Source organism: Physcomitrium patens, chromosome 5 (assembly GCF_059467195.1).
Source record: "Physcomitrium patens ecotype Gransden chromosome 5, ASM5946719v1, whole genome shotgun sequence".
In the NCBI taxonomy this organism is placed as follows: domain Eukaryota; kingdom Viridiplantae; phylum Streptophyta; class Bryopsida; order Funariales; family Funariaceae; genus Physcomitrium; species Physcomitrium patens.
The window spans coordinates 8,787,627-8,811,326 of NC_143414.1; the positions used below are offsets into that span (position 1 = coordinate 8,787,627).

At 33.3% G+C, this 23,700-nt stretch overlaps 1 protein-coding gene and 1 long non-coding RNA gene across 4 annotated transcripts; one reads left to right on the forward strand and one right to left on the reverse strand.

The window, feature by feature from the left end:
- Positions 1-3,568: 3,568 nt before the first annotated feature.
- LOC149989259 (uncharacterized) lies at positions 3,569-5,401 on the reverse strand. Of its 2 annotated transcripts, none has more exons than XR_016502938.1 (2): positions 4,059-5,401; positions 3,569-3,920 (listed from the first exon to the last, which is right to left on the reverse strand). It is a non-coding gene; the product is annotated as an uncharacterized LOC149989259 (long non-coding RNA). The 2 variants fall into 2 exon arrangements; XR_016502937.1 differs by having other exon boundaries at positions 3,569-3,928.
- Positions 5,402-12,629: 7,228 nt separating this feature from the next.
- On the forward strand, positions 12,630-18,400 carry LOC112282518 (zinc finger protein CONSTANS-LIKE 10). 2 transcript variants are annotated; one of them, XM_024520188.3, is made up of 7 exons: positions 12,630-13,399; positions 13,981-14,075; positions 14,861-15,819; positions 16,218-16,610; positions 16,721-16,981; positions 17,216-17,580; positions 17,721-18,400. In XM_024520188.3, exons 3-7 carry the CDS (start codon positions 15,283-15,285, stop codon positions 17,848-17,850), a joined length of 1,686 nt encoding a protein of 561 aa, XP_024375956.1. In that variant the 5' UTR covers positions 12,630-13,399; positions 13,981-14,075; positions 14,861-15,282; the 3' UTR covers positions 17,851-18,400. The 2 variants fall into 2 exon arrangements, with proteins under 2 accessions (XP_024375956.1, XP_090106544.1); XM_090250418.1 differs by having other exon boundaries at positions 13,228-13,399; positions 14,028-14,075.
- Positions 18,401-23,700: the final 5,300 nt, after the last annotated feature.

A 23,700-nucleotide genomic window follows, 5' to 3' on the forward strand; every position in this document is an offset into this window, starting at 1 on the left:
AACCAATATGCAAAGGCGCCAAGTGACGAGAAGAAAGTAATCATCTGATTCATATGCAGTCTTCGTCAAGAGTTGCAGCATTATTGTAAGCAAAAGCAGGTTGAAGATATTCAAACAACTGAAGTTTTCTCTGTTTGGACACCTTGTACTTGCGGTTGCAAATCAGAACTATTCTTAAATAACCCATGCGAATTTGGAATTGCAAAGGAATGTTTAACTTCATGTTATGGAAGAAAAAACTGTAGACAATAGCCGAAGTAGAATTTCGTGTTCCTGATTGATTGTTAAAAACAGTGTGGGATCTTTACTGGTACTTCTTGGGTTTCTCGTACACTGTATGGGTACTATCTGTGTGTGTGTGTGTGTGTGTGTGTGTATATATATGTATATATATGTAAATATATGGATATATACATCAACTACCTGTCGACAAGGAGATGCTGCTTTTTGCATGTGTTGCCAATCAATCATGCAATACTCGGTGATTCCTCAAAACCTACCATCCAGACCTATTACAATACCTTTTAAGATTCAAAACCTTTTTATATTTAACTATTTAGCAGACTACGGTAGAGGATGTGGTAGACGATGTCACAGCTTAAGTTGAGCCCATCGCTAATATTTATTTTATTTTAATTTTTAATTTTTTTTATTCCTCCCATGCTTTGAAGTGTCAGTAGAAAGTATGACCTTAAAGTACCATTGAATAGTTGGTAGCGCTGCATTTCAAACTAACACTCGAACCAAAATGAAAGTTGAATACGAATTGCTTGAGTATCTAAGAAATGATCCAATTAGCACACATGAATAAAGAAAATTAGATGTTTTTTTCTTTTTGGTCTATGGACATAATTAGATGTTTTTCTTCTTTTTGGTCTATGCACGACACCTTTTTTTTCCAACTTAAAATACAAAAAATGGTAAATAAATATACGTTTTTTTTTACCATATATGGTTTTATTGTAAAAAAACCATTTATGGTAAAAACATTTATTGTAAAAAAACCCCATTTCAGTATTGTAGCATATCCACTTTCTGAATGTTCATAGTAAATATGCCTGTTACCAACATCAAACCGACCAACATTTAAGGATATACTTTTCTTTTGGAATTCTAATATATTGTATGTCTACAATATCGTTTCTTCTTCTAAAATTATTTTTTATGAAATATCTTAATAATCCATTTTTTTACATTTTTAATTTTATATATATATATATATATATATATATATATATCTTTTTATCTTATAATCCATCTCTTGATTCCTATTTAATAATTGCTTATCTTTATTTATCCAACTGTAACAGATACAATCTCTTGGTTTAAGTCTTTGAAACTTCTTTAGAAGGAAACTTCTTTAGAAGGAAACTTCTTTAGAAGGAAACTTCTTTAGAAGGAAACTTCTTAACCTTTTTAACCACATAAACTTCTTGAATACAAAATTAGATCCTCCAAACATCAATAATAAGCTTAAATTATAAAAAATATCAACTATGACCTTAATAAATGCATCCTTAATAATAATAATTATTATTATCATAAACACTTCTAAAAAATACAATTAGTGTTTACTTAAATTTCTATGAATTTGTTGCATTGAGGCATATAAAATAATCTAAAATAATTATTTATTTATTCTAATACATAATTTAGTGATAAAAAATATTCTTAAAAATTACTTGACTAGTTCATCAGTCTGCCTCGATTAAACTACCAGGTGTTTCGCTGGGAGGTTCATTTTTAGGATGAGTAGTTTCTATCGTATAATATCTGTTTAATGTGTATTTGACGTAGATAATTTAGTGAGGCAGACTGACGAACCAAATTTTAAAATTCAGAATTTTGAGCAACCCATCCTCAAGCTTCACTGCAAAAAAATTCTCATAAACATTTGTAGACAACAGTGAAGAACGGCCATAGGCTGAACAGATATCTATCCAATATTTATGGTATGTGGAGACCATATGTGATGGTGGCATCGTTTAGCAAGCTGCAACTCAACTTTACCACAATACGTTGCCCGTTCGTACCGACTCATTTTAGCAGTGATCGCAATCCAATGAATCTCAGTCTCGACCCCAATTTGCATGTATAAGAAGAGAGTCAGCAATCCAGTTCGCCACAGGCTACGGAGAGAGCTGAACATGTCACGGATGAAGAGATTTTACTTTGCCCAAGTAAGGCTGAATCAACATGAGCTCCTATAAACAGCAGGTTTATAGTGGAAATTCAAGAAACAAAGATAGTAGAATTTTTAGCCATCAGAAGCATCTATCATCATCCTTCAGTCTGTGCCACCGTTCGCCCTTCTAATGTCTTAGTATTCTTTCAGGCATGCATCGCCCACACAAACTAGTAGAACCTCAATATTACGATAAGGAAGTAGTACGAAGTAATCACCTTACACGCAAAGAAAAGCACGGCAAAGGGAACATTTGTGATGTTGAGATCTTTTGAATGACGTAAATATTCCATCACTTCATCAGGCTAACTACACAAATTATCCATAACATGGAACTCTGATTTGTAATGTCAAAAGCCTATCGAACGGTGCACCATGGACAACAATTTCTCAAAGACATGCATGAAAGGGCAAGGATTGGGTCGACGTGGTAAACACAATTTACTTCGTCAACAGATAGACTCGCAAAAACTTGTCTCAAGACAAGAGATTCCATAGAGCTTCTGAACCTTACATAACCTCGTCAATGTCAGGTGCAGACCTAAAAAGTCTTAATTTCAGCATTCAGTGTTGTTAGTCGTGGCCTCATTCCTCTCAAAAGCTCCCCATCAATGGTGAAACACAGAAGCTCGTTCCTTTTTCTAAAAGAAAACTACATCTGACTATTGCAGAAAGCGCATGAATAAGAGGATAACCTCATACACATACTCTGCAACATCATACTCAACGAGCAAACCTAGAAGTGATAAATGTCATCCATATACTCTTGTAAAAGCCTGACTTGATAGAGTTCATTATGACGCATCGTTTCTATTCCATAGAGTCAGATCAGGGCATCTAGCCCAACCGATTTACGAACTTCAGTTACAAAATCCAAGGATGGGCAGCATTATTACATGCACAAGGATGGACCATTGCATAATGATAACACGCAATCTCTAATTGCCAGATACTGAGTTCAGAACTTCTTGATGCTTTCATTTTATAACTGCGTATTGCATATTGAGTGAATTGATTACTTGTTTTTTCTTGAATCTCTTATCCAAAACACTCAACTTTGATCTAGAAGTATACAGGTGGTGACTCATTGCCCCCGCTTGTATGAAAGTAGACCGTGGACATCGTGCACCCTGTTAATCATAGATCAATAGGAAAAGATTCCTTTACGGCAGCATGAACGATGAAACAATGCAAGAAATGACCCGAAGTTCTGGAACGATATACGCATCAGCATTCCAGCGAGGTCTGGAGATCAATCGAATGCTGGTAAGCTTTACTTTCTTAACCTTCTTTAATTTTTTTTGACTTGACAGCCTTCTTCTCTGACCAGAGGGAGTACCATAGCATCAACCACACATAGTTCTCAGTAAACGACAGTTGATATAATCCTTTAGTAGACACTTGGATGTGAAATTATTCAAGAAACTTCGAACAAAGGAGTCCGTCATATGTAAAGTCCCATCCGGAGTCTGTTAATTTGCATAGTAATTCAGCGCAGCAGTGAGATCCAGACAATAGTGCAAGGGGACTAAAAAGCAAATCAACATTATGCTTGTCCGACCTTTTAGTGCTACAAACAATCGCCATGCATGTGTTGGAACCTAATAACACAGCTCAGATCCATAAATTTTTTGCTTTCAGATCCTTCCTTACTTTTGCAATTAAATCTCTGCTCGATTAAGAACAACGCACTTAATTTCATATTCGCCCGTAATAATGAAGAATACCTGTACCCCTGCAATTCTGATTTCAATTAGTCAGCATTAAAAATCAACTTGTATGAAATTTTCTCTCGGAAAAACAAGAAAATTGCATGAAGAAAATTGAGTGACCTCTTTGACAATTAAATTCTAAAAGATGATAAAGGTCTTACAAATTTCCTTGGACTGGTGCAATTTGGGCAGAAAACTGCGCCTACGAGCTTGCTCATTCATGAAAGGTCTTCGACAAATAGAAGTTTTAAACCAATGCACTTCAAACAATTTCACAGCTCTAATCGCGAATGAGGCTCGTGACAATGGATGATCGTGAATCCGCTTTTCAGCTGAAAGTAGAGTTTGCCGCTTGAAATCACACTGCTTTCGGCCCCTCTAAATTCCATGTGTCAACAAACTCTAACCATGAGCTTGTTGACCGTCTCCGTTGCTTCTCAGATGCAGCAATTGCAACCCACGACAAATTTCTCTTCAACTAATATTGGACAGCAACAAACTTGAGCCACACTTCTCCCACGTGTCACTTAAATTCCCGAGCAGCTAATCGTCCCATGCAGAATTTCTGCGCCACAGCTTTGCAGAATTGTCACCCGCATCCTGCAATGAGACAGAGAGGATAAAAGAATTATTTAGAAAGACAACAGAGAGAGATTTTAAATAAACACAAATTTACAGGTGACAATGGAGACCGTTCTTGAAATAAAAATAATACTTAGAGTTTCTCATCGTGTCAGAAGATGTCGCTCGTGCTGAAAGGAGTTTAGACTTTAGATTCACTTCAACACGACGTACAAGCTTGTGATTAATTACGAGGTTTTAATTCAAGAGTATCTAACTCCCATCATTACAACACATTCGGTGCACGGGTCCACTATGAAGCTCCCAGATCTCAGAGGTTCAAAATTCGACGCAATGCTGAGGGTATCAAACATTTACCACACAACATTCCTTCAATGAATTTTTCACGTTTATCAATCCAAATTACGGAACGCAGTTGAATGATAAATCTATCTTTTCTAGAATCAATCAAGATCGCATGCCACAAAGAGGAAGTGACGAGAAAACAGCGTGACAAGATCGACCTGGAACATTAAAGATATTCCCCCCACCAAAAAGCACTCTCACACTAGCAACCCTGCTGTTGAGAAATTTTGCATACATACCAGCCTATTTTATCTGCTAACTACTGTGAGAAGGAATTGTGTCGAAATTCATAACTGACAGCGCACGTAAAGGGATTGGTGTAGTAGTTTGCTTCTCTCGACATAGTCTATACTGCCAACTCGGTGTTTATCGAAGCTGTATCTTCTTTATATTTCGGGTGAAAACGAGGCGAGGATACAGAACGATAAGCAGACTTCCCCCTTCACAGTTCAGTATCAAATCTGCATGGACACAGTGCAAGTGCTTCACGCTACACCGATCCAGCATCAGAGCTGCATCATGCAATGAAGAAAATGGGCCTCGCAACGCACGTCACTGCGGGCAAACTCGCCATGGTTATGGGGCACGATAGGAGCCTCGCGAACTCTGGTCCCCATTTATGAATTCGTCATGGTTATGGGACATGAGAAAGGCATCGTGGGGCTTCGGTCCCCGCGGGAAACTTGCCATGTTACACAGCCCTTTAATGTCCACCTAGTTGAGGTTTTTACTAGAATCTATTTTATTTTATTTTATTTTTTCTCAAAAAACAACAGGTGTCTAAATTTAATTTCTTTTTGAAAATTTGGTTTGGTCATATAATGCTTCCAAAAGTAGTAAGCTAGAGACTGTTGTGTTTCCTTTTAATATATGTATCCTAGTGTTGACTGAAACAATTATTTATTCAAAAAACAATTTATTCACTCCATTTTTTATTTTTTTATTTTTTTTAAAAGATCCATTATATTTCTTAGGCACGTAAAATTTAAAACATACCCTAAGTTTTTGTAGATATTCAATTATAAGCTGTGCTTTTGTTCAGGTTAAAAACTTTAAATTAAATTATTAAAAATAATAAAATTTAAATTTGTTGAAGTTTATACATTCTTATATCTTTAGTAAGATTATTCATATCTTGTATATAACTAAAATAATACACTTTCATTTTTTCTGAGATACAATTATCTTGATAACCACTATGTTATTTTATTTCTTTTATTCTTTAATTCTAAAACTATTTTAATATTTTTTTTATACAATACATAAAAAAATTTCTTAAGAATATTTATTTAAAAAATATGATTTAGAAAATTCTTTTATTTAAATTAAACATAAATTATAATTTTATCTTATTAATGATTAATTGTTGTAATAACTAAATTTGATTAAAAACATTAAGCCATTGAAAATATTATTGAAGTATAAAGTATTAAATTTTTGTAAAACAATTAATTTTATATAAATATAATATTTTTAAAATCATTTAATTTAATTTAGATGTAATTAAGCATTAATTAGTTGTCACAAATAATTCTTTGGAATCAAGATTGTAAACTAAGAAATGTTGTAGTCATATCTTGTATTTTAATCTATTTAATGTAGGTAGAATATAACAAGCTTTCTTTTCAATAATAATTGCTTCTACAAAAATTTCAAGAGAAAGCAAGAACAATGCTCTTTTGGCATTGTATTAGCCCTATTTGGTAGGTGTTTAGTATCTATTATATAAAACAAATTGGATATAAGACAAAGTAACAAAGAATCCTTGTCATTAGCCAAACATGGGAATGAGGCAACATGGATGAAAGTGGGAATGGATTGAAGGGAGGGCAAAAGGTTTTTGTATCCAATGACATAAGTTTCTACTTGTATCTAACATATAATCTTTATGAAGCATAGTAGCTCTAATATTTAGTTAAATATACTTATTACTTTGTGAATTTTTTATCAAAATTTAATAAAAAAAAACTCTATTATATATTTACAAACTTTTTAAGTTTTTATATAAAATTTACAAAATTTGTTAAATAAAAAAATTAAAATTTAAAGTGAACTTAATAACATGAAGTTAAAGATTTTTTTATTAAAATAATAGTTATTCCAACTATGCAACAAAATCTCAACCACAAGCATCTTCTAAATGAATATAGATATTTGTATTACTTTAATAGATCCTTAGAAATCATTATAACCTTCTAGAAACTTTCATGAAATTTTAAGATATAATATATATATATATATATATATATATATATATATCCTAAAATTTATATTTTTCCTAACACACATACATACATACACACACACACACACACATATATATATATATATATATATATATATAATAAATTTCTAAAAATCTTTTATAATTCAAATATATATATATATATATATATATATTTATAGCCTTCCATAAATATATAAGACCTTTATGAGTCTTATACATGTATCTATGTAAGATTCTCTATACCTTTAGAATATGATTTAGATATGAGAACCTCTTTTAGAAACTTCTATAAAATCTAATTTCCATAATATCATTAAGGAGATGAAACAAGAGACATTTGATCTTATAAAAATGGATTTTATGATAACCAAAGTATTACCTTCTTTTTATTCTTGTATTTTGTCTTATTTGTAATCTAATACCTTGTTTTTTTTTAAAATACTCATTGACATATTTATTCCTTGTCTTTATGTCCTTGACAATGTTAATAAAGTTATTTTTAAGAATATTTTTTACCACCAAATTATTTATTAAAATAAATAAATAATTCTTTAGATTATTTTATATGGCTCATTGTGAGCCGGAAATTCACCACTCAATGAAATTAATGATACATAACAAGTTTAAGAGGTGGAATATGAGAGCTCCCAATCATGTAATTGTTAAATTGATTTAAATCTTTGTATTAACAATTCAATTAACTTTAAGCCTTCTAAATAATGGTTATCTAAATAAAAATAAAAATAAAATAAAATAAAAAGTTTTAATGAGATTACTATAATCTTCAAGACTATTTGTATGATCCCCATGTAAATCTCAATGGATTCTTCAAGTTCATTTACATAATCCATAATTACTAATTTTTATGTGATTACATAAGTATAATTATTAGAGTAGATAAATAATTAATTAGTTGAAACTTATAAATTATTATCTCTTAAATAATTGATGGTAAAGACAATTGATGAAATTATTACCATTAATTCATAGTAAGAATAAAAAATCTTAAAGGTTGAGTTAAAAGTAAAAGTTTAAAGTCAAAAGTTAAAAGTTAATAACAAAAGTTATAAATTAATAGTATAAGTGAAAAGTTAAAATTTAATTAAAAGTAAAAGTTAAAAATTAAAGTGAGAAGATTAAAGGTTAAAAGTTAAAAAATTAAATTTAAAAGTTGAAATATGGAAGTTACAAATTATTGTAAAGATAAAAGTAAAAGTGGGGCTAAAGAGAGATAAAAGCAAAGGTACCTTAACAACACCCAAGAATTAAGGGTAGCAAATCCCTTTCTATTCCAAAATTTGTCAAAATTCGTGATTAGTTTATTGCAGATTTAACTTGAAGGTGCTCTTGCTTCAATAAATTTAAATTCAATCCAGTACCCAAGCCGCAAGAACTGCTCCTTCAAAGTTGACTGACTAAGACTACCCTTGCAGGTAGCCTCCCTCCACTTGAAAATTAACCAAAAATTCAATTTGTCTTCAAATTCAGTGAAATTTAGGCCACTAGAAGATCGGCTTGAAGATGCACTTACTTCCAAAATTTCACAATAATCCAATTAGGAGGCACTGAGAAATGCCTTTTCAAAGATGGTTGATCTACACTGCCAAGGTAGCCAACCCCCGTGTATTCAAAATTCTACCAAAATTCCATCCTTACTCCAAATCAAGCAATCCTTACCTTGTTGGAAAGCTAACAACAAAAGTTACAACTACAAAAAGAACTCACATCAAAACTAAAAAAATTGAACAACTGATTAAGGGAAATCCAAAGCTCTTGAATCTTTGGGGTATTTGGGAGGCCAAGAGAACTATCTTCCACAATGACATGTGTCTTAAAATGCAATGTCCATCATTCACTACTCCAAATCCATGCATATACAACTACAAGTTTACAATGAGATTAAAAACCAAAAACAAAATTTAAGATTAAGATTTAGGGCCAAAATTTGGCATGGCTTCACCCTTCATGAAAAGAGGAGAGAGAGAAAGAGAGGGCTTGGGGGACCAAGCCACTCTTATACAATTGAGTGGTGGATTGTGGAAGGGCGGCCACATCTCCAACCTTGATCTCTAAGATTCCTAATTTAGATCTATGGCCCTCATTCATCTAAGAGCCAATCTTATTACCAAGGCTGATGGCTCTTGTGAGTGGTCAAGAAAGCATTTTTTGGTTAATCTAATTTCACCATTGTGTTCAAAACACCTTTTTATGCTGAGAATGACTACTCACATGCCTCAATCCATGCTCAATTGCAATTTTCATGGAAGTTTTTTCTTACAAGGATCTTGGCAATTTTTGTAAAATTCTTCAAAATGAAAATTTCATTGCTTCACCTGTATTTTGAAGGAGAGGGTGCTGATCTTGTTTTCTTCACTCCATGGGATAAATCTGGTGCCACCATTGCATTAAAAAGGCTCCCATTAATTAGAAGAACCACCATGCGGCTTGAATTTGTCGAATTTGGAGGAAAGCTCAAAACTATCATTGCTAAACTTCACTAAATCTTTTAGAGAATTATAATCCTAACTCATTCTAAATCATGTGAAATGATTATAGGTTCACTCGTAGGCTTTTAGTCAACCCTCATAGTAGTGACTGACAACCTCTAAATTATTAAAACTAACTAAGTTGCTATTCTAATTTTTTAAACTCTTATCACTTTAATCCTAATTAATTTAATTCAATGAATTAGGATTTAATTTATACCATCAAAGGTTATAATCTTATACATTCTATAAAAAAAATTCCACTTATATAAATCTTAATCTAATATGCTCAATTATCATAAAATAGGAAAATAACAAAAATTTAAATTTTAGAGCATAATTGAAAGTTCACATTCACTGCTACAAATTTATAGCAGTTTAAATAAACACTAATTCTATTTTTTAAAATTATTATTATTATTACTATTATTATTAAAGATGCATATATTAAAGTCAAAGTTAATCTTTTGTATAATTTAAGCTTATAATTAATGTTTAGAGGATCTAATTTTGTATTCAAGAATTTTATGTGGTTTAAAAGGATGAAAAAAATTCTTTCTAAAGAAGTTTCAAAGACCTGAATTCAAACCAAGAGATTGTATCTATTATAGTTGGATAAATAAAGATAATCAATTATTAAATAGAAATCAAAAGATACATTCTAAGATTAAAAGCTATAAAAAATATTTTTTAATTTAAGATTTTTTAAAAAATATTATCAAGATATTTTATAAAAAATAATTTTAGAAAAAGAAATATTATTGTAGATATACAATATATTAGAATTCCAAAAAAAATAGATTCTTATACTTATTTTTATAATATTTTGCATAGTCATTATTGACTTTTAGAAACATATGGTATTTGTTGGTACTTTTCATAGAATCTAAAGAATTTCTATTGTATTCCAAAAGTTTTTAATAGCCTTGTATAGTCTTCTAAGAACTTATATAAAAAAAACTATTCTTGAAAAACATTCAAAGATTTGGTTTTTATGAAGAAAGCTTTGCTTATGGATTTTCTATATTGAAAGAAGTAAATACATTTATGACAAGAAATTACTGAGCGACTTCTATATTAGAACATTAATTTAACAAAGTTCAATTGAATTTAGATAAATTAGTTGAGAAGCCATAAAGAAAAAATTATAAATATATGTTAAATATAATGCTACACTTCTTAAGAGATGGGACAAATTCTACATGATAAAACACTTAATAGGATTTAGAATACACAAGATGATGAAACAAAATTTAAGAGTACAACAAAGTGGCTTGATAATACACAAAAATATATTAGATTAAGTAGTAATAGCAAATATTTTACATAGTACTCTTTACTTTGTTCTCTTGTATATAAGATGTTAAGTTGTTGATTGTACTACTTTTACTTTATTGATGCATTGGATAAATCCCATTTATGTGGAAAAAAAAAACAAACAAACAAACATTGTGTGATTTTTTTAGAGATTTGTATTAAAAAAAAAAAACTTTTTAGACTTTAAAACACTATATGGTTTTTTATAACCTCTTCTAAATTCCAAGAATTAAAAGCCTAAGTATAAATCAAGAACAAAATACATGTCAGTCTCATCAATGTAATTTGTAATAACTATTTAAGTGTTATCATATCCAATTTTATTAACAATCAAATATCTAATATATGTTATAGTTTTTTGACATTTCATTCTTTAATTTGGCATTATTAATATTGTCTAATTTACCAATAAACTTCATAGTGATATAATATTAGATTAAGAAATATAATTTATCTCTTATTCTTGTAAGAAAATATTTCAATTATAAGTGTAATAATAATTCTCTTTAATACATGTTTTATTAAATGACATTCAAATTAAAATAATCAAAATATTCAAAAATATATCTTTACTATAATATCTACAATTAAAAGATTTAAAAAATAACAATAAGATTATGTAAATTTTGAAATATAATATCAAAATTTATTAAATAAAGTAAATTCTAAATATAAAAAATATGGTTGAGAAATCTTGAAAAAATGTATTTCAAATAAAAATGAATGGAGTCCTAAAATGTTCTTTTAGATAACAGAACTTGTTAGTTCCTACATTTTATTTATTTTTATTCCAATACGAATATATTTTTCTGTTCATTATAGGAATTAAGCAGCATTATCAAAATTCCATGTTAATATTTTAAATACAGAACAACAAGACATAATTGAATTATCACACAACTGATGCCTTAATTGTTGTTCAGATATGTTCATTTTAGCAAACTATGTTGTAAAGTTAAGTCGGTCAAATACGATTACAAGTTGTAACTTCAGAATTCCAAAAGGACATAAACTCTCCTCTCTATCAATTACTCAATGTCAACTCATTTCCTGATGTTTATCCAGTGCTTAACTCAAGTCTTAATTCTCATGTAACGTTGATTTATACAAGATTTAGTAAACAGTTCAATCATATTAATTTCAAAGTTGTGTTGAGGTATGAATGTTTTTTTTATTATTTTTTTATTATTTTTTATAAATAAGTATTAAAAACTTTCAGTGAGTTAGAAAGAGTTGAAAAGTTGAAGGGCATTCGAAACTTAAAAATAAAATAATAAAAAATAAAAAATAAACTTACAAGAAAACGAATGAAAGGAGGAAGAAGAGGGGGGAGGCGGATTGAAATGAATGGGGGAAGGGCCGAAGGCATGCCAGAACCAAGAGTATCTATCTCACACGAGAGTCCGGACCCCGGGAAATCCGACGTGGACACGTGAAAGGTTGGGTGGGCGATGTCGTGGATACAGCGGGCTAATGGGACACCAGGGGAAGCAAGCATGGATGGGGTTTCAGAGAATAGAGCACACAAGGAACGTAATGAACACACACACACACACATAATAATAATAAAAATAATAGTGATGTTATTATTATTATTATTATTAAAATAAGGAAGAATACTGTTAGTATTTTCAACCTACCTGATCGTGACCGTGACTGCAGCAGGCAATGAGGAAAAGCTGGCACGGCCACCCACAGCCCGGCGCTGGATGCCATTGGAGCTCACAGTTCCCCTTGGCCGCTTCCGTCACTTCGCTGTGGGAAGGGATACGGGTGACGAGGAGCGAGCGATGGCGATGGAGATGGAATGATATCTTCTAATATAAGAGAAAAAGGAAGGAAGGAAGGAAGGGAGGAAGGAAAGAAAGGGGAACGGAGAATGGAAGCGAGCAACACTGAGCGGAAGACTGCGCGCGTAGGAATGCAGCCTGCTGCTGCGAGAGAGCTGCGCGAACGGGACAAGAGCAGGAATTAGAGAGAGAGAGAGATATGGAGGGAGTGCGAGGGAGAGGAGTAGAGTAGGAGTGTAGCGAGGGGTAGCATAGAGGAGGATGAGGGAGAGGGAGAGCGAGATTGAGAGAGAGGAGGAGAGCGAGGGAGAGTTGAGATGTTTGTTCGGAATTCATGGGCCTGCCGAGATGGCTCCAGAGGGGGGTATGTGGAGGATGCTGGAGCCCACCGAGGGGTTCCTGGTCTCGCCATGCGAGATGAAAGCCACGGCGCTTTTGGGGCGCTTTAGTGCTCCTTTTGGGGTTGGAGCTTTTAGGGCCCAGGCTGAAAAAGCCACTGCACTTTGCCAGCCCAGCAGCCCATCCCCCCCTGCCTGCCTGCCTTCATTGCCCCGACTTCTATCTAGCCTTCACTTTCAAGCTCTGCTTTGCTTTGCCCTTTTGCTCTCCTCTCCTCTCCTCTCCCTCCCCCCCTTACCCTCCCCTATCGTCTCTTCTTTCCCATCTCTTATTTTTTTCCCCTACTCCCTCGCTCGTTGGATGTGCTTGTATGGGCTCTAGCAGGTTTCGTTCGTCTCCAGTACTTGGTTCTCTAGGTACTTCACATCTTCTCGTTTTTCGTTTGTTCCTTGCAGCAAAAGTAGGACGTTTGAGGGTCTGTAGGTCTGAGGGACTTCTTCTTGCGTGACGATCGGAAGGTTTTAAGGCTGGGAGGTTTAGGTTCTACCTAGGCCAGTGGGCATGTGAAGTTAGCCGCTTTTTATTTTCGTCTTCTTCTTCTTCTTCTTCTTCTTCTTTTTTGTCCTTCGGATTATGATCAATGGATAGGTGCAAGAAGGACTTACTAGGTTGGATTAAGACACATTTGGAGGCGGGATAGGTCATTGGAGGTAGCAATTGTGGCGAGTGTGAAAAGAGAGTTAGATTGTGACGATTGTTTCTAGCAGCAGTTGCTCAGAGGTCTCTGCAGTGGACAATGAGGGAAACAGCGTGCATGACATTTAGGCGTCGGAGTGACTGTGTAAAGATCAAGTTTTAAGGTAGGGAAGGCAGTGTGTGTGGATAAGGGAGAAGTTTGAGGAGTCAAAACAGCTATGGACGGTTGTGTGTAGTGTGTGTGATTGCGTGTGCATGGAGTAATGATATTGTGCACACGGTGGTGGAGTTGATTGTGTAGCTTATTTTGCGGGCTTTGCGTGCTGATTCTCGTTGTAACGGATTCAGGAGCTGCTGCTGCGAGGATGTTGCCTCTTGTGCCGTGATTGACCGGAGGTCAGTCTTCTACTTTGACGGAGCCCTCTTCTCCCTCTCGATTTTAATTTCTAGTTTTTAATAATTTAATTTTTTTGGCTTCTTTTCCTTTTGGATGGATCATCTGCAATGAAGTTTGGGTGAAATTGCTGCGCGTTGTGTGACTTTTCACCCTCTGCATCTGCTTTCACTCTGAGGACTGTGTGGCATTGCACACTGATTGTTATTCAGTCAGCACATGGGGCTCAAACTGCTCCCCTTTTTGTAAATAGAGATTGAACTATGAGCATCGGTCTGTTTCGTATCAGTGATTAAAGTCTGTTCCTTTATCTTTCATATCCGTGATTTAAGTCTCCTGCAAACTTGGACTGGTTGAATTGAGTAGCACATTTTCCATTCCAACAATCCTCATCTGTCGTTCACGCGAAACTTATAGAATGGCACCCCTTGAGATTTCACATGTTAATATGAGGAGCGTAGAATGCGGTTATGCGTCTTAGTGAATTATTTTTGCCATATTAACTACTGAAATATAGAATTATTTCATAGAAATCAGCCCAGGTTAACTTGCCCAACGTTTGCTGATTGATTAGCCTCCAGTCATGATCCCAGCAACCGTTTGGGGTCTCTGTAGATGATCAAGGACATCGTAGTTTTGATACTCTCTGAAAGTGATTCATGATACACATTGCGGGTTTCAGTCTAGTCTTAAAAGTTTTAGAGTTGTGAACAGGTTAGTCCGTTTGTTTTCTTGGATATTGCATTCGCCGCCTTTGACTCTAGTTTTCCGTTTCCTTTTCTTTGAGGTGTACGTGGTAAGGAGCGCAAGTAGATCACCGACATGTACGAAGAAGTTGGAGGTCAAGACGACGTTGTGAAATCATGGGGTGGTCAATGGGCGATACGAAGGTTCTAAAGTAGTGACTTCGGGAATCTAGTGATGTTCTCAAGCTAGTGTTCACAGGGATAAGCAGGAAAGGAATCACTGAAGGGAAAAGGAGCTGTGTTTTGAATACTGGTTATATCAGGAAGGATCAAGAAATTCAGACGACCTCCATATTGGATCTTGAATATTATACGTTTTAAATTTCTCGGTACAGGTATTGTTGCATAAATAGCGTGGTGATACGTCTTGTCACGAACACTTCTGAGAATCTGGACTAAGAGTTGGAAAGAGAATTTGTTGGAGCTGAAGCGTAACTAGTTTTAGTTCTTTGTATCGTCGGCGATGGAGACAACGTGTGATTTTTGCGGCGAAGGCCAGGCAACTGTGTACTGCAGAGCAGACTCAGCTCTGCTCTGCCTTTCATGTGACCAGCACGTGCACAGTGCAAATGCACTGTCACAACGCCACTCTCGCACTTTGTTATGTCATGGCTGCAACATGCGCCCTGCTGGGGTTCGGTGCACAACCTGTCAAAATTGTTTTTGTCAAACTTGTGACGATAATACGCACAGTCCTTCCATGATGTCCGCTCAACACCAGCGGCACGTCTTGGAGTGCTTCACTGGGTGCCCCTCTGCATCCGAGCTTGCAGCTCTGTGGGCTTGCGACAACTGCAGTGATGTTGGTGGACCCATTTCATCAGTCTTTTCTCGGGGGTTGAATAGTAAATGGGCAGAAATTGCTGGTTCTAGTGCCACCAGGTCGACTGTAGCAAGAGAGAATCAGATGGGTGGTGCTCAAAGGATGGACTCTAGTTCAGGAGTCGCTGCTGTTGGCGTCACCAACATATCTAGTGCTGCGCCTCCTCTGCTTGCCAAGGTAGTTATTCATGTGTGTACCCTCTTCTTTCTTCTCAGTTTTCTGGGGCTCTAGATATGTGAGAGATGAAAGCAAGAGTTTATGGTTAGAAATATATGTACAAGTAACTGTTAATCAGTACTAAATTGATGTTCTATAAACATTGCATCTGTATTTCATAAAAAGGACATTCAGTTATTGTAGAGCTTTAGTTCTTTTGGGAGCTTCATTCTAAAAACCCGTAGCTCAGTTACTTCCTCTTGTAGGCATGATTTTTATTTATTTATTTTTTTCTTTTTATTGGCTACCTGCACTACATTGTTTAGGCATGGGATATGAATCATTCAAAGGGCAAAGGTTTCTTCTTGCATGTATAAGCAACATAATTCTAAGTAAAAAAAACACCATTTCTGTACCAGAGTGCAGTACTTCCGAGCACCTCAGCAGTGGCGAGGCAACAAGAACAGGGTTGTATTGAAAAAGAAATATCCCAGCAACTTCAAGTTCTCCAGGTCCAAGATCTGGCTCGTACTTCTTCAGCATCCTTGCCAGTTCAACAGGCAAAGCGACAATGTGTGAACACCCAGACTAGCAGCCAGACGCAGCAAGAGTCTGAGCAATGTTCACCCATGCCTGTTCGTAGACACTCAGACCAGCAGCCTGCGCAGAACTCTGGAGTTTCTGGAGGTGAGTCTAGCATGGGGGTTGATGATGGTCAGATGATGAAGCTGGAGGATGGACCTAATGACCTCGTTAATCAAGGTGGTCCTGACCCTTTCTGGCGGAGTAATGCCTTGACTCAAGCTACTCAGGTATTTCAGAGACACTTTGGAAGTTCTTCATTGTCATACTCGTGAATGGCCTCTCGTCATTTTGGCTAGTGTATAACCGTTATTTTTCTTCCATATGGCTGGTTGTGTAGATGTGGGGGCAGAACATGCAGGACCTGGGAGTCTGTGGAGAGGTTTCCGATCCTTGTGACGCTTTTAGTATGGCTGACGTGGATCTATTTTTTGACAACTATGAAGATATGTTCTCTAGTGGCTCAGGTCCCTCTAGATCTTCATTTGAAGAAATAAGCCCACGATGCTCTTCCATTGGTCAAGATTCAGCAAATGCTAGCAACGACCATGCCCGCATGCAGAGCATTCCCGAAGCAGAACTGTTCAAACCCATCAATCAAGTATGTTCCCATACTCAAGCAACTCTTAACACTGTCGAGGTTTTCATTCAGCCCACGACATGAAATCGAATAAGGAATCTTAAGTTACAAGCGGAGCATTTGCATTACTTGAAATGTGGATCTCGTTGATATACGGGAATGACCGGCTGAAATCAAGGATTCATTGGTTACAATTATATCATTTATCTCAGTGCTTTATATCTGAAACCCGAATTGGTTTGCTATCATCTGTAGGATGCTGCAACCACAGCCAATGATATCAAGTTGAGGGAGAACATGGTTAGGCAAGCGGGTCCGGGTCCTGGTCCTGTTCCACCAGAGCTTCATGAGATGGCAGTTTTAATGGCAATGAACGACATGGATAGAACCCCCTGCAATATGGGATCGCAATTTCCGGCAGGACCTGCTTTAACCAGTCGCTCTCTTACACTTCCTGGTCGGAGCGGTGACAGTGGTGATTATCAAGACTGTAATTTATCACCTTTGTTTTTCAGCTCTGGGGAGGCTTCCTTGGGCTCCAGGAGTCCAGACAGTGTTTCCATCGCCCAAGCACGTGACTCCGCAATGCTTCGTTACAAAGAAAAAAGAAAAATTCGCAGGTTCATACCAAATTTCTCCTCTTTTGTGCCAAACGTGCAATTATGCTCTCTATTGCATTTCTTTGCAATTTTATTGCATGTGTAGAACAGGCTTCACTTGAACATCTAAATAATTTTGGGATATCTTTGTACCATTGCAGGTTCGACAAAAGGGTTCGGTACGAGTCTCGCAAAGCCCGTGCAGATATCCGCAAGAGGGTGAAGGGTCGGTTTGTGAAGGCAGGGCAGGCCTATGATTATGATCCTTTAGCCACCACACGGAGCTTCTAGATTGTTCCTCCCCTCAGATGTGAACATGCAGCAACAACATTTTTGAGAGGTCTACATCTGTTTGGGCCCTTGAAAATGTATAAATGAACCAGGAGCATGTTGTCTCACTAGTTCATGTGGTATTACAGGTACATAGTGTGATGTTTTATGCAAGGGTGTGGCAGGTTTAGGACGTGGCAAGAAAGTCTAGCTCTTTTGATTTCAAAATTGCATTTTGAAGTTCGTGTCCCTGAGCAGGGTCCTTGTCATTATGGATCTTGCACATGGGCTCCGTCACTTGTGTGTGTAGACTGCCGATTGCGTTTACTGTGGACTGCTCAACATGTTTGGAGTTGTAGGTTTTGTCGCTGGGTGGCTCGCCGACTGTAGGCTAGATGTACCATATTAATTAATCTGGTTGTTGAACCATCTCTTGGTTTAAGTCCTCGCAAGTTTCTACATTTTAGCATAATTGCAAAGACTTGACAGGCTGCTCTCACTGCAGAGAGCAGCCTTGTTTGTATGATAAAAGGAACTCCATCGCATTGGCTACTGCGATTTTATTTGGAAAGTTCAGTTTGCATGTTGCAATCACAGCCCTTGAAACTATGGTTCGAATCTCCTTTTGCATGTAATCCACCATGTAGTTCCTCTCGTGCATCTGAAATTTCATGTCTTGCAACAGTTTTAGTAATGAAAGTTTGAAAAACGTCAACTATTTACCTGCAGTCATGAATCTGGTGACAAGTTTTGCTGTAATGGCTACTTGTCGTTGTGGATGCTTTTTTATTTTATTTTATTTTATTTTTTATTTTCAAATTTACTCTCCATTCATCTACGTGGTAACGTTTGACTAGTTGGGAAATGTACGTATTCGGAATTGTTATCACTCGTGGTAGAACTGGGTTCATTGGCTGAGAGGTGGCTTCAATAATAATAATAACAAAAAAAATTATATATATATATATATTTTCATTGTATGTAGATTAAACATGAACATAAAATACTAAGATGCACAATTTGGGCAAGGTGGGGCATCCTTGCGAGTCTCCCTACCAGGAATGTTGGGCCCGGAGTATTTGTCCCGGCAGCGGACAAATGGCTAGCCTGCTGCCCGTGTAAAGCGAGCCTCTTGTCCAGCTAGCGTTCGTCTATTGCTTGGCCACGCAGGTAGCCAAGAATTAAGCAGCCATTTTTTAGGATTTGGAAAGGGGTTGCCAGACTCGTAGAATTGTGTCGCAGAAACCTCCCTGTTCAATCGACTGGCTCCACCATCGTGGGCCTTCGGATTTCAGCATCTGCTCAGATTCAATCTCAACCGCGAATCGGATTTCTGGGAACGGAAGGAGGGAACTGAGGGGAACCAGGGGGCGGGAAGTTTGGGAACTCAAAACCCATTCCTCATTGGGCTTGCACTAATCCATATTCACATCGGTGCTGAAGTTTGTTCAGGGGATACCTCTCAATCCCAATTTGCAAACCTCACTCTTGTTTCAAACATTTATTTATTTATTTTGTTTTCATACAGAACAGCATTCAATGTGCATGATACTTTTGTTTCCAGGAAGAATTTTTTCAGCTTTAAAAATTTACTCATTATTTTTTTTTCTCAAACACAGATGTTTTATAAACGAGGATTCATCATTGATTATTTTCTTTGTACAAGAAATAAAATATAGATTGGCTAAATTTTATTTTATTTCATTTTTTTAAAAAATATTTAATTTATTCATGCTCTATTGAAAAGATTGTAAAATTTCTCTTTAAAATAGTATTCTGGCATAAGCTGTTATATAGATTTATTATTTTATAAATTATTTTTCAAATCATAAAACATTTTTTACAAGCATCATGTACCAAAGTCATTATTTAATTAAAAAAAATGCAATAAGTATTATAATGTAGTTGTAAGAACCACCACTTACAACCATATTATAATACTTATTGCAATGTAAAAACAAGTCTTTATTATATATAATGATAAATACCAAATATGAAATATCATTATATTAATTCAAATTTTTTATGTGAAGTGCCAAATTTTGCATCAACACTCTTAATAAAAATCTAAATTTTTGAAGAACAATTCTACATCTTTATCAATATTGCATCCCTTCATAATACTTTCTTCAAAATTTAGAAGGTCCTTTTGTCACAAGCTACTACCTTTGATTGCATAACACACAAACTTTTATGGAAGACCACCCATCCCAAACCATTAGGGTCCCACAGCAATTTAATGTAATATTGTAATAAAAAATATTATACAATTTAGTTTATTTAAAAAAAATTTAAGTGATTTTATATAGAAATTATACAAAATATTTTTTTCTAAAGAAATTATTAAAATAATTTTGTTTACTTGTATTTATTTATAAATATTTTTTTCTAAAGAAATTATTAAAATAATTTTTTTTACTTGTATTTATTTATAAATATTTTTTTACAAAATCTAATTTTGAATTAGTAATATTATTACACCACTATGCTCTACTCCATCTAAAATTAGACTATACTTCTATTCTCCTCCCCTTGAACCAAATCCATGGTATGAGAAGAGGGTTTATTCCTAATAGATCTTATAACTACCACATTTGATTCTAGAGATCTAACAACCATGATGCCTTCATCTAGTTGATTGAATAGGAAGGATTTTGCGACATGTAGTTACAAAGGATGGCCAAACTTTGCCTCTACTCTAGTCCAAAGAAGGTAAGGATTAGCCAACCTTAAATTTATATAATATACAATGTATATTATGTTTTTATATATGTTAGTAAACTATTCATATATAAATATTTTTTATTCTATAATAAATAAATTATACAAAATGATCTAATCCAAAAATATTTTATTTTTATTTTTTATATTTGAATTTACAATCTTTTGACTTATCTTTGAATAAAAACCATGTGAAATATTTCTCTTTTAATGTATGTGCTTATATTATCTATTTTTATTACAAAAACTAAATTAGAATAAATAATACCATTTGTATTTCAAAGTTTTCGTATAAGTGGTATTCAATTAATGTTCTCCAATAATCATTCTTTCAAATTGGTTCTATAATACTTTGTATAAAAGTAAAATATGCTATATTAATCTTTTAAAAAATAATTTCTTCTACTTTTAACAAAAATTCTCTCTCTCTCTCTCTCTCTCTATATATATATATAGATTAAAATAGAAAATAATAAAGTATTTTTAACAAATTCAATTAGTATTTAAATACTAACAATAATGTTTATTATGAAAAATAAATTATTAATATTTAATATTATTAAATTATCCTATATTATAATAATATTTACAAAAAAAACTTTAAGGCTTATATTTTAAAATAAATAAAACATGTTTCTAAAACCCAATTAAATTATTATATCTATATCCATCCATTAAAAGATAAAAATAAAATAAACAAGTTTTTATTCAAAAATATATTTTAACGCTATAAATATTTAAATTAAATTTTTTATTCTTAAAAAATAATGATTTTTACTTTTAAAAATTATTTGAGGATATATATATACATATATATATATATATATATATATATATATATATATATATATATATATATATATTAAAACATATACACACATACAAACACACACATACACACACACACACACACACACACACACACACACATATATATATATATATATATATTGATACTTTATAGAATTATTTTAATTTAAATCTATACTATCTTTATGATTACTTTTATAGATTTCTATGAACATATGAACATATTCAATACTTGTAGTATTTTTATTTATATATTTTTTATTTCTACATAGTAATTTTATTTAGTAAATCAATAATTGTTTAAATTATTTTTTTGATCTTATATAAATTATTTTTAAAAATATTTTACTAACATAAAGTAATATATAAAAATATAATGCTTTATATATCATTACTTAATTTTTAATGTAATTTTATTTTATTTGCTAATTGAATTTCATTTCGGTAAAATAAAATTCATAAGTGCTTTAACTTGTGTATATAATATATCTTTAAAACTATATATATTATAAAATATAAACCATGCTCATAATATATAAATTTGCATGTACTCAAATAATATTAGATAGTTATGGCCAATTATTTATTGTAAACTTATAGAACATAATTTAGTTCATTGTATAAATGATTCTAATTCCAAAATATATGTCTCAATGACTTATATTTTTAAAAACACTATATATCCTTTCTTAAGTAAAATAATTTCATTATTTTATTTTGTTGTCATGACTCTTTTCATAGTATTAAGCTATTAAGCTGATTCTTGTGAAATTTATTGTTTTTTATTTTTATATTTCTTTTCTTTCCTCTAACTATGTCTTAATGAACAACTTAGAAGTCTTGTTTAATCCTTGCTATTATCTTTTTTAATTATACTTTTATTATTCTATTATTCTCACTTTTTCTCTTCAAGATAGGAACTATAAGTTTAATAGTATTAAAGGAAGTAATGCTTTAAGGCCCTAGAAACCTCAAACTTTGAAATTTAATGTTGAAAAATATTCTTTTTAGAGATGATTTGTGGAATGTAATTGAAGGAAATATAGCTCAAATTGCACTATCAAGCTTGCAAAAAATAATGTCAAGTGCCACTAATAGTCAATCTAACTCATCAATATCCATAGAGAAAATATTGAAAATAAAAAAGTCATATCAATTACAAATATGACCTCTTAAGCACCTAGCTTAAACATAAGAGTATTTAATTTTTGACAAGAGAGTAATGGTATGTAGTTGTGAAAGCATTTTTAGTCTTGTGGAAACTTTAGATAATTCCAACCACAAGATTTTTAGGCCTTTATTATTTTAAGTGGATCTGCAATATGTAATTTTTTTTGCCTTAAGGGCAAAAAATCTAGAGACTTTTCACAATACTCTTCCACTCATATTACTTTCTAAGTCTAAATTTTAAGCAATTATTACTTAAGAGTGTACAAAAATTCATGTATTACTAAAGCTTTAAAAAGATATAGCAAAATTAAAGCTTATGAAAGCACTTCTTTCTACTATTATCGAAAAAATATAATAGATGACACTTTTGGTGAATTTTATTTATTAAAATTATATTCCAATGAATTATTGGAAGCAAATTTTTATGTCCTTGACCTTAAAAGACCGTAAGAGTGGATACTTAATTCTAAAGTATTGATATAATTTTTTATGGTCGTTTGTAGGTAAGTTCTACTTTGATAGCAAATTCTAAAAATATTAAAGGAAGTGGTATGAGTTTTTGAGCACCCAAACATATTGGTATGGTAAAGCAACAAGAAAGATTATATGATAATATAAGATTTTTTTTGATTTTTGAAGTAGAAGAATCTAGCCACTATTTTTATTTTTTACAAAGTGTTTAGAAATGTGATTGCATTTTTCTACTTATATTTGTATCAACACTTTTTGTGGAAATTATCAACCTTATTGTTGAATTCTCTACAATACAAACACAAGTTGTATTCTCTTCAATCCTTCTTCTTGTGCTCAAAAAAGATTTGAAGTAAATTGAACAATTTGTATATCTTCTACTTTTGCAATATTTTTTAGAATTAAAAAATATAGAAGATACAAAATCATGTCACGGACACAGAATACAGACTTGATATCTACCAAGAAGATCAAGAAGAACTGACAAGAACTAGATTAATCAGATGAAAACAACACCAGAGAGGTGAACTAGAGCTCCAAGAGATGTATTGTCGACACTGAAGAACTCTTCAGCCTCGATCCCAATATATACTCCTATTTAGGAAGCTTCTTAAGCAACTTCTACCAACTAGGAAGCTTCTAGAAGGTTCCAGAGACTTGCTTCTAGAAGGTTCTAAAAACTTATCTCTAGAAGGTTCT

Excerpts from the sequence above, each read along its gene's own strand:
- LOC112282518 (XM_024520188.3), top strand. The coding sequence starts at position 15,283 with ATGGAGACAACGTGTGATTTTTGCGGCGAAGGCCAGGCAACTGTGTAC. Across the intron at positions 15,820-16,217 it reads CGCCTCCTCTGCTTGCCAAG|AGTGCAGTACTTCCGAGCAC; the intron begins GTAGTTATTCAT and ends TTTCTGTACCAG. Across the intron at positions 16,611-16,720 it reads CCTTGACTCAAGCTACTCAG|ATGTGGGGGCAGAACATGCA; the intron begins GTATTTCAGAGA and ends CTGGTTGTGTAG.